We start from the raw sequence: 12,252 nt of genomic DNA, 5'->3' as shown, positions 1-12,252 counted from the left end.
TACACAGCATCTATACTTTGCAAACCTTTTCTTTTTTTAAAAAAAAGAAACAAGAAAAAAGGACATATTTTTCTTCCCAACGAGAACTTTGGCAGCCATGTAAGCAACCATCAGGAAATGGAATGACATTTTAAGCTGAACACAGATTTTGATAAAAGTCACTACATAATCAGATTCAGGCTCTGCTATTCTCTTTCTCTCTCAGGGGCAATTCAAACATGACAAATGCCTGACAAGGAAAGTCTTTCAGTGTAGGGGAAAGTGTGTAAATCACATATCTTGTCACTTATAAACTGCACATCCATCCATTCATTTTGCTGTATGTGCCTGTGCTGGGAGACTGGCCCATGTACCCATGTTCATTCAGCAAAAAAGTCAGACCATTGAACTACCCAATGTTGTCAGGCAGCAATCTAAACCGCACTTATCTGGAAGTAAAGTGCAGTAGGACTTTCTTCTGAGTAGACATTTTTAGGACTGTAAAGCAGCTCTTCTGGGTCTCGGGCAGGAATCTTATCATCACCTGCTACCTGAACTCTTTTAACTGGAGATGCCAGGGATTGAACCTGGGACCTTAAACCTGCAAAGCAGGTGATGCTGACCATCATATTGAGCCTTTGTCCCTCCCTCAGTGTCCTCACTGGAAAAGTGCACGCTTTGTGTGCCTTTGACTTAATTTATCCTGTGTTGACATCTGCCACCAAAATTGGACAGGAAGGACAGGGCACTAGAATGTGGATACATTATGGAAAACCTGAAGTTTCAGGAGCTTTTTCAGAGAGGCAGTGTGGTGTAGTGGTTAAGAGCAGTGGACTCGTAATCTGGTCAACCGGGTTCACTTCCCCGCTCTTCCACATGCAGCTGCTGGGTGACCTTGGGCTAGTTACCCTTCTCTGAAGTCTCTCAGCCGCACTCACCTCACAGAGTGTGTTGTGGGGGACGAAGGGACAGAAGATTGTTGGCCGCTTTAAGACTCCCTAGGGTAGTGATAAAGTGGGATATCAAATCCAAACTCCTCTTCTTTATTCATTTAATTTCAGGTTATTTTTACTTCACATTTCTTATACAGGGAATCGAAAGGTCTTACACTGGACAACAAACATGCCAACAAGTCGGAAATGGCTCCCGAGTCACTATGCTGCTTCCCGGCAGGTCGGTTGATGTCCCTTACCAGGAGGGAGTGGGGCAGGGGCAAGGGGCTTGGGAGGAAAGCATGGTGCAAATGCTCTGGCAGAAGTGACAGTTTGGCTCCGACGATGTGTTTCCACCACACCAGACTCCCTGCTGCCATGTCCCTTCCCCTCCCAGGAAACCATGGCAACTCACATGCTAGGGTAGTGGTTCTGCCCACCCAGAAAACCACTTCTGGTTTTATATCAATGTAGTTTCTTTTGGAATTCATGTTTCGGCTCAAAGTAAACACGTTCTTTCTTATTTCGGGTCTTAAACTACCGCATAATATTCAGAATGTCATAGCTCTTGGGTTCTGTGATTAGGTACCAAATATGTACTCTGTTGGGAGCCGCACAGAGTGGCTGGGGAAACCCTGCCAGATGGGCGGGGTATAAATATTATTATTATTATTATTATTATTATTATTATTATTATTATTATCTTCATCATCATCATCATCATCTCCAGGTTTGACTGCTCTGCTTAGGTGCTTGGGATCAATTCTTTATTCTTCTACTGCAATTTTCTTTCACCTTTTAGAAAGCATTATGATGCAACCCACCAACATTAATGCTACATTTCTGTTCATTTTTATGGGACTTTTTCAGTTTCCCTTTTTTGCCGCCCTTGCCAATAGTCTGCAAGGCATGAAAGTGAATTGGCTATCATACCACAGTGGTTTAATAATATGCCACCTGCTTAGTTCCTGCAATGAAGGAATCACAACTAAAGAATCCCTGACAGATGGCCAGAGGCTGGGATTCCTTTATTAGTTGTGATTCCTGTAGTGTAGGAGGTTGGACTAGATGGTTCTTGGGATCCCTTCCCACTATACAATTCTATCATTCTAGAACATGACCCCCACTCCTTAATATCTATTTTTTTCCTTTCTGGGGTCCTGTTTTTCTGAACTTCTGTTTACCCAAACAGTTTCAAGAACTAGGCCATTTCAATAAACGAAATTATTCTGTGTCCTCATGCCTTGTAGCTTGACAGAAACAACAGAATGTCTTGTAAGGAGAACATATTACCTAAGTAATTGACCTAACACCATTATCAGACAAACCGGGATGAGAAAATCGACCTCTCACCTTCTCACATAACAACTTTCCAATACATTGTGGCCTGCTAGGAGCATTGTGGCCACACTTTAATTAAAGGAGAAGGAGATGCCAGTGAGTGACAGGATGCTATTTGAGAACCGGCCGCAGATCAAACCTTGTTGCTATGTAGAGTCGAGTGTAAGAAAAGCAATCTGTGCCTCACGCTATTCTGAGGGTCTCTTTTCATCACTCTATGCAGACAGATGGAGTACAAAGCAGAGGTCAGATGCAGGGGATGAAAGCCATTTGACACTGTGACAGCCGCTCTGGGGAAGAACAGGGAAAGATGACATTTTTTCTTTCCCTAGGAGCCACCTGTCAACAGTGACCTCTTTCTGGCAAAGGTATGAAAAAAAAGATGAAAAGATGAAAGAGAAATGTCCACCTCGAAGATAGAATCGTCCACACAGGGAATAAAACATGACACATATCCTTTCTCTGAAGGCAGGACACCCCAGGGGGGTGGAGATGAAGTGGAAGGGCTGGAACTCCTGAAAGCTCACCATGAAGGACCACCAGCCAGTCTTCAAAAAAGTCCAAAAGGATTAGTAGTCTGAAGGGCGTTGGTTTTGTTTTTGTTTTACTAGCCTGCTAAGAGGCTAATAGAGAGGAATCCCTCTGTTATTCAGGATACTAGCCTCTTAGCAGGCTAGTTACAATATAGGAATAAAAACCCTCTTACCAAACAGAATGATGAGGAATGGGAACCAAGCCAATGGGCAAAGGAGGAATGGAGAGATCTGTCCCTTCTCGGCAAGCCTCCTCATTCACCGGCTTGGAATCCTTTGGTTACCAGCAGATGACTTGTTAAATGCAAGGTTAGACTGTTGGTTTTTCTATTAGCACATGTGTTCACTTGTGAAACATGAGCATCATTTGGCTGCCTAGCAGGGAACCAGGCAGAGGGCCTTCTCGGTAGTGGCCCCCGCCCTGTGGAACGCCCTCCCACCAGATGTCAAAGAGAAGAACAACTACCAGACTTTTAGAAGACATCTGAAGGCAGCCCTGTTTAGGGAAGCTTTTATTGTTTGATAGACTATTGTATTTTAATATTCTGTTGGAAGCCGCCCAGAGTGGCTGGGGAAACCCAGCCAGATGGGCAGGGTATAAATAATAAATTATTATAATATTATTATTGCACAGCTCCAGTGGCCCACTTCAGCAGCTCCAGGGGCCAGTTTTAGAATTTGGTGAAAGAATCCAGGATCTGTAGTAACTCAGATGCGCTTGTAATTGGATATGCAGCTCATTTCAGTATGCTTGCACCCACCCCTTTGAGTCACCATTTTGCATTGGGCTCTCCCCCAAAGCTCCCATTTTGTTCCTGGCTCTGCCTGGTGTCCCTCACAAGCCTGAAGCATTCCCCACTTGCTCTGCTGAGACTCTTGAAAAGAAAGCAAACGTCTCCAGTGCTCTCTCCTGCAAAGGGAGCCAGAGCTAATTCTGGAGCTTCTAGCCACTTGCAGCCGTGGGGGGACTCTCAAAAAGTATTGAAGATAACTTGTGCTTCCACAACAAGCATGGACAAAAACATAAGAACATCCTGTTCTCACAATGGCAAACCAGATGTCCATGGAAAACCCACAAGTAGGACCTATGGGCAACAGTGTTCTCCCCACTTGTGATTCTCAGCATTCAAAAGCATAGGAGAGGCAGGACACAGCCATTATGGCCCGATTCTGCTCTGCCTCACAGTTTACTCAGTTTTCAGAGCTTTTTGCAATTGAGATGCCCTTCCATTTAGATCAGCGAATCTAAAACAAAGCAGAGGCATAGGAGAAGAAGAGAGGCAAAGCAGGGTGCCCATGAGATGATCTTATTTCGACTAAAAGAAAGAAAAGGGAAAATGGGTCAAGGCGGTAATGGTGCCCCATCAGAAACAAGAAGGCATTTCTCTCAGTTTGACAGAACAGGGAGGGCTGCTGGCAGCCTGGAAGGCGTAAAGCATTGCTTTCTTAATGGCGTCAAGGATGGAATGAATGCAGTACACTGTGAAGAAGCTAGGCCGGCAGAGGGGTGTATCTGCAAATGTTCAATAATTAAGGGACTGAAGGATGACCCGAGGACACAGCAGTTTTCTGCATTGAGTATCTCGAGCTTGGAAAAGCACTAAAAGCTTATAATGCTCTCCACGTGTCTTGGAGGAAGAGATACTTCCATAAAAAAGGATAACAGACTGCATGAGTACAAAAGGAAGAAAGGAAGCGTGAGGATTCTCACTCTAGCCTTGCAAACTTGAAGCAGAAGAATGTTTCAAGTCCCCTCCTGACACTCTGAGCAAGATGGCATCTTTCATATTTCCTGGAGAAGGAGGTGGAAGTGGTTTGGGAGTGACTTTGCTATCAGGCACTTCTGATTTGAAGGAGCATCTTGATACAGCCTGCTCTTCATGAGCAAGGAGGCACACATGCAAAAAACCCAAACCCATCACCACCAGCAGCAGGAATATGCAAGAATCAAATCATGTTAAGGGTACCAGTTGGTTGTGCTGGTTACTGCTTGAATAATAATAATAATAATAATAATAATAATAATAATAATTTATTATTTATACCCCACCCATCTGGCTGGGCTTCCCCAGCCACTCTGGGCGGCTTCCAAAATAAAATAAAATATTAAAACACTGCAATACATCAAACATTAAAAGCTTCGCTAAACAGGGCTGCCTTCAGATGTCTTCTAAAAGTCTGGTAGTTGTTCTCTTTGACATCTGGTGGGAGGGCATTCCACAGGGAGGGTGCCACTACCGAGAAGGCCCTCTGCCTGTGTCAGCAATGAGTTGTGAGTGCTAGCGAAGATAAGAGTCCGGGAAACCAGCCATATTTACAGGATTTATTGCTACTTTGAAGCTATGTACAAGCAAATTCAAAAGTTTGACTCTTTCATGGCGGGTCAGTTGTCCTGACTGGTTTTCCTTTCGATTTTCCCCAGCATAGCCACCTTCTAAGCCCAGCCCCCCTCTTTCCTCTCTGACGAGGGTACCTTGTCCCCGGAAGTACCTCCCCCCTCTCAGATTCATTACCTCCTGACAGCTCATCGTCACCCTCCTCGTCTGAGGAAGAGCAACTACTTATTAAAGGACCCTTCTCCCGGTAAGTTCCCATTCTTCCCCCCTTCTCTGGCTCCAGTTCTCTGACAGCCTGGTTCCCTGTAACTTGGCTTCTCACAGTGAAGGAACCGCCAGAAGGCCCTCGGCGCTGGACCTCAGTGTCCGGGCAGAATGATGGAGGTGGAGATGCTCCTTCACCACATGCAGGAAGGACCAGGTGCCTTTAGCATGCAATGGAGGTGATGTCTTGGAGAGCTACTGCCAGTCAGTGCAGATAATACAAAGTTAGATGGACCAGTGATATGACTCCATTTAATGCACCTTCCTATTATTGCTAGCAGTCTATAACTTTTCTAAATAAACAAATACTGGTCCAGATGGTTCAATGGTCCAATTCCACAATGGTCCAACTTCCTATGTTCCTAAGTGGTTTTACAGCAGCAGATACTCACTAACTCTAGCATTTGGTTTGCTGTGTATGTAGAAATTCTAGTTAGGAAAACATGAATCTGCAAAGTTGGCCCCCTGACACGTAAAGGAAGCTTGCATGTAAAATATGAAAGCAAATGTTAATGCATATGGATGTTGTATACCCAAAATATGGTGTTTTCCTTCCCTGATTATTATTCATTCATGCGAACTGAACTCAACAAGTATATAGAGATGTCAAGTGAGCTATCTGACAACTTGTAAACAGTTATAGATGCCGTGATGATCGGTCGCAGAGATTAATTAGTACGCAGAAGACTTATTTCTAAAAAACCTAATTAACTGCCAAAATATTGATTCTTTTAACAAAGATATTATATAATTGGAAAATAGCACTCCCTAATTGAAATTTATGACCTCTGGAATGAGAAAAATGACACAAAATAATCTAATGACTGAATACTGTAGGATAAGTACTCCCTCAGTTCCGCATTAGTCTTTTTATAACCTTCCCACTTGTTTGTTGCTTAGAAAACACCCCCCCCCAAAAAACAAGCCCCTGAGGCAATGTAAACTTACTCAGATGAATTGTTAGTTAATATTTCTGTGCACTATAATATGCCACAATCCTCCAAATTAATTCTCTGGGTCAGCCCACTGAAAGCTATTCCAAAATAAGTGGTGTGATGACTTGAGCCTTTAGGCGTGCACACACACACACACACACACACACACACACACAAATTGTCATAAAGAGTTAGGTGAGTAAGAAGTGTTCTGCTGAATCAGACCAAAGGCCCACCTTGTCCCGCATCTCGTTTCCCACAGGAGCTAATCAGATGCCTCTTGGAAGCTTAAAAGAATGGCCTAAAGGCAATAACCCTTCCCAACTGTTGCCCCTCAGCAATTGATTTTCAGAGCTACGTTACCTCTGAACATAGACACAGTACATAGATCTACACTGCCTTGGAATGTAGAAACAGAACACAGAGGCACACTGCTTCTGACCAAAAAGATTCCATATAGGCATTGTTGTATTGGGAAGTTTTCGATGTTTTGTTATGTTTTTTATATTGTGTTGGAAGCCGTCCAGAGTGGCTGAGGCAACCCAGTCAGATGGGTGGGGTATAAGTAATAAATTATCGTCATCATCATCAACAACAACAATAGTTGTTAAAAACATATCCTACGTGAGTTTGTCAAATCCCATTTTGAAGCCATCTAAACTCTTCTTTCTCAAAGTTAGGAAAAAAGAAACATGCTACTGCAGAGGTTCTCAAACGTTTTTCTTTCTTTCATGGACCATCGGAAAATTGCTCGGTTTTGAAGCAGACCACTTAATAAACCTCTTTCCTGCCATGCCAGAATTGTCAAAACCAGTGTCCTTAGGCTAGGCCTCTGAGAAGGACCCAGTTAGCTGGCGCTTCTCCTTTTTAATAATAGAAAAAATCAATAGACCGCTTCAGCACCATGTTGTGAAAAGCGCAGGCCCTAGGCCAGGTCTTAATATTTCTGTGTGCTATAATATGCCACAATCCTCCAAATTCATTCTCTGGGTCAGCCCACTGAAAGCCCTGGTCAAAACAGCTTGAGTCTCCACTGTTAGACAAAAATAAACCCAGTGCAGGGCCAGGTATGGGTTCCACGACCTTTTCTGGATTTGACCTCAATAGAACTCACCTCTGAACAGCTGCAGTTGTTAGGAACAGGTTGTACCCGGTTCGACTCCTGCTCCATCTGACTGGCAGCCGCATCTCAGGCAGAGGCCTCATATCCCTGGTTACCTGCTCCCTACATCCATGCTGTCCATGGTTTTCCCAGTAGTGATGTATGGAAGTGAGAGCTGGACCATAAAGAAGGCTGATCGCTGAAGAATTGATGCTTTTGAATTATGGTGCTGGAAGAGACTCTTGAGAGTCCCATGGACTGCAAGAAGATCAAACCTATCCATTCTTAAGGAAATCATCCCTGAGTGCTCACTGGAAGGACAGATCATGAAGCTGAGGCTCCAATACTTTGGCCACCTCATGAGAAGAGAAGACTCCCTGGAAAAGACCCTGATGTTGGAAAAGATGGAGGGCACAACAGAGAAGGGGACGACAGAGGACGAGATGGTTGGACAGTGTTCTTGAAGCTACCAGCATGAGTTTGACCAAACTGCGGGAGGCAGTGGAAGACAGGAGTGCCTGGCGTGCTCTGGTCCATGGGGTCACAAAGAGTCGGACATGACTAAACAACTAAACAACAACACATCCATGCTGTAATGAGCTATGCTACCTGAGCTGCAGAAATTGTAATCGTGCTTTTTGCACAAACTGCAATAATTTCATGGAAGACAACAGGCCCAATCCACCTTCTATTAGTTGCTACAAACTCCCATTGAAAGTAATGGGACTTGTTAGTTGAGACTCACTTTGGTTCCTGGTGGCCCACTGTCACAACGAACCCTGATTTGGTTTGGGATCTCAGGGTGACATGACAAAAGAACAGGGTACAGTTTACTAACAAACCGAGGCATAAAGCCTGGAATCTGCTTTGAGCATGGTGAAAGGTGATGGCATTTACAGAGCCGGACAAAGTTGCCTAGTACTTGTAGAAAACAATTCGTGGAAATATATAGTTTAGGGACATGTTTGGACCCACAGCTTGCCGTCTCCGACCCAGTGCCCACAAGAGGTTTTGGACTACTTCTTGCATCAGCCCCATCCAGAATGAGTGATGGGGGCTCCACTCCAAAACATCTGGTAGGTACCAGGTTGGGAATGTTGGACGAGTCAACTGTCTGCTTCAAAGTGGGATTAAAAACACAAAGTTGTTTTAGTTTTAATATTGGATTAACATTTATTGGAAAACGTTTCAACAAATTCTGTCTCTTTACGTGTGTGCAACTATGAATAATTCCTGTTGCTGGAGATTAAGTTGTTCTATGCACTCTGGAGGCCAGAGACCTATCTTCACATCTGTGTCCCCGGGCCTATATCATGGCAGCAGCACAGGCTCCTTCTGTCTCTGGGACGTACTGTATGTGTACCAATTATGATGGTGCCTGTTCCTTCGTCCTGCTGCTCACCTGCTGCCACACCCTAACTGCTCTTCCCACCTGTGCAAAAGAAATACAAGCAGGAAGAAAGAACTCTGGGACTTGTAGTTCCTGAGAGAGCAGGTCACATGGCGAGAAGCCCTATTGAGTTGTTTGTCCCTTCTCACAATGTTAATCGCATTGTGGAAATAGTGCACTCTGTGAGTTGGAGGGTGACGTAGTGGGGAGGTGGCTACACACACAGCAAACCAATGTGAAAGAATGGCAACCTAAATTTAGGACTGGAAAAAATGGAAAAAACCTGAATGAAATGGAAATGGACAGATTCTACCATCCCAGCCTCAGATTGGTCCATTCTGTGCACATGGGGACAGCTTCTGCCCCTTTAGAACCTGAGAACTGGAATTGCCACTCTAGTGTTCTTACCTCATAATAGCTCTGGACGGCATTCATGAAAGCTTCATCTGCTACAATCTGAGTTTCTCCATTGAGGAAGGCTTGGAAGCGATCCTTGACGGTTTGGAGCTGCTGTTTACTTATCTGAAAAACCAATTAAAATGCAAAATGTTATTTATATAGAAATGTCATTAAGATCAGCAAAGAGGTAGAGTAGCTTAAACACATCATCAGTTATTATTATTATTATTGTTATTTATGAAAGGAGACAAATTGAATTCTGTTATATGGAAAAGTATGCAAATAAACCACATTTGTGTCTATTGTACTGTGTAATTTGTACTGCTTCCCCTAACCATTAGGAAAGTATGAAGAGACTATTAATGGCTGTGAAGTCCTACCCCACTGAACATGGGAAATTCAGCCTTCTCCAACAATGGAGGAATAACATAGCCATTGTGATGACTAGTCATTTATAGTCTTATCATCTGATGAAGTTGACCAACCTTCTTTTAAATCCACCCAAGTTGGTGGCCATCGCTACATATTGTGGGAAAGAATTATATAGCTGAACTATGAGCTGTGTGAAAAAGAACTTTCTCTTGTATGAATCTTTCCATCTTCCCCTTCATTGGATGGCAATGGATACTAATATCATGAGAGAGGGATATGGACGGGGAAGAAAGTTGATTGAGTCAAAGCCACCTGATCCGCACTTATCTTGATCCCACAGGCCTCTATTTATGCCCTTATGTTTGTCTTAAGGTGATGGCAAGATGACAGGGAGGTGTTGTGTGGGGAGACAGAGAGTGAGGAAATGTACAGGAACCACGGCGGAGCTTAAAAATGTAAAACTACAAAACACAATGCAATATATATGCTGTTATGCCTGGAAATGCTCTGTGCTTTGTTATAAATTGGCATGCAAAGAACATTTTAATTTGTATCATTTTATTTAAAACATCCCTGTGCAGTTTTATGTTCCAGAACAACCATATTTTTTTAGGGGGGGGGGACCCAGCATTTCCCAATGACAACAAATAATTTTTTTCTTTGTGGCTCCATTTTAATAGGAGTTTGGTTAAATTGTTTTGAAAATGAATGATATTGGCTGACATTTCTGGAGACTTTTTGCTCATGCATTAAGTACTACACTATGAGAAACAAAGCTTGGAATTTTACAATCGGTAGCATTGTTTGTTTACTGAACGAATATACAATTTTAGCTGTACTGGAGTAAACCATCAATGCACCCTTGCATCCTGGATGTGTCTCTAGTAAACCTTAATGTGATTATTTTATAGATTGCAGAACAGCAGGTGCTTATTGATCTCCCCCACCCCCTGTTTCAACAGCAACCATGACTGCTGAGAGCAAAAGTCAATTCCTAAGAGGAAATTAAATTGCTTTAATATTCCATTTAGCTTTTGCAGTGCCGCAGTAACAGCTGACTGGCAACAGCTCCCTGTCTGTTACAAGTCTACATAAACAAGGGTATATATTTGCATTCAATCATATGGGTAAAAAGAGAGAGAAGGAAATCAAACACACATTTCGTGATTTTTACCATGTGTGTACCCATGTTTGAATGCTTTCAATCACAACTCCTCTGATTGGGTAATTGTTATGCTACTGCCTACAGAAAAATATTCTGGGCAAAGGTTACACCTTTGCCAAAGTTGTGCACTCATGTGTTCCTTTAGCCCTGCAGATGTCTTTTATCTTTTATCTGTTTCTGCTTTTATGTAGCCTAGTGCCAGTTAAGAGGTCCTTTCTTCTGCTCCCATTCTCAGATGGATTCCCTTGGCTGTGCCTAAATAACTATTCTGACCATCGACTCAGCTATACAGCTGCAAATAAAACGTTTTAAATGTGTTGTGAAGTGCAGTGTACAAATGTGACACTAGATGGCAACAGTGAGTTATGCAAAATTCAATGCATTTTTCAAAGCGTTTTTAAAAGAGTATTTTCACAGCATTTTTTTTAATAAAAAAATTGTGTGTGTAGATTCCACCCATACTGTGAGCCTGCCAGTATTGCTCTATGGATCAGGTTCTGACTGGGCAGGGATCAGGTTCTGACCTCCCATCTGATGGCCCGTAAGGCAAATCTTTCAGGGTTCACATCATCAGCCACACAACTCCTGCTATTCTTAAAACAGCCAGATGCCTGGCATGGGTGAAGTCATTTGCATGGGTCTTTCCTGCCAGATAACTGCATTGGAATTGCAACATGGAAAAGTGGCTTCACCGCCACCAAAAGCATGTGTGAATGGGACCAAAGATTCCTAGATGAGCAGTACAGCCAACAGGTCAGCTCTGAAGTTCAGGCATGTGGTTGATCAGCTCATGGGACAAATATTACATTTTTACTATGGTCCACCTGGATATAGAGAATAAGGTTGTTTCTAGTACATGCACTTGATGGATTTTATGCCATGCCTAACAATTTTTTTACTACAGCTAGAGGGCACATAGGTTACTACACCTTCCACACCCTTTTGAAACTCACTGCAGTGCAAACACAACCAGCCACGCGGGAGTCGCTTGCCCATGTTGCTACTCCTGGTCAGTTGGTGGTCAGGTAGAAATGAACCATAGAATTAGCTCTCTCCTTACATCAACTTGTACAAGAACTTAAGAAGAATGTGCTGGATCAAGCCAGTGGCCCGTCTAGTCCAGCTACCTGTTCTCATAGCGGTCAACCAGATGTCAAAGGGAAGCCCGCGAACAGAGCACGAGTGAATTTGGCGATAAAATTGTTGAGGGCGGAATCTAGCACCTTCAAATACACCCACTTTCCAAAGTTATAAGGAATCAGAGACTGTGCACACAATAAAAGCAAACTGAGATTGTGTTACAGTCATATGCTCTAAATTTAAGGATCCAGGGTTATAAATATCTTCTCTAAGCTTCAATTCGATTTGCATCTGGGTACGTTGCTGCACAACAGCTGACTGCGAGGGTATATACATAAACTTGTTCTCTGAGATCATCACTCCTGCAAAGTATATTCAACTCAGATTTTGAAAGGCCCATGGCAGCACATTTCTCACTTAGTTA

General features: G+C 43.2%; 1 protein-coding gene across 13 annotated transcripts in view; it reads right to left on the bottom strand.

The window, feature by feature from the left end:
- CADPS (calcium dependent secretion activator) overlaps positions 1-12,252 on the bottom strand; it is a 334,379-nt gene that overhangs the window by 257,076 nt on the left and 65,051 nt on the right. For all 13 annotated transcript variants that reach the window (XM_079958109.1, XM_079958115.1, XM_079958104.1 and 10 more), the window contains exon 2: positions 9,221-9,334. In XM_079958109.1, coding sequence (XP_079814235.1) covers positions 9,221-9,334 — 114 coding nt within the window. The remainder of the gene's footprint in view (positions 1-9,220; positions 9,335-12,252) is intronic.

This window comes from Podarcis cretensis (assembly GCF_951804945.1).
Source record: "Podarcis cretensis genome assembly, chromosome: 2".
In the NCBI taxonomy this organism is placed as follows: domain Eukaryota; kingdom Metazoa; phylum Chordata; class Lepidosauria; order Squamata; family Lacertidae; genus Podarcis; species Podarcis cretensis.
This window is presented reverse-complemented; position numbering and strand designations above follow the sequence as displayed.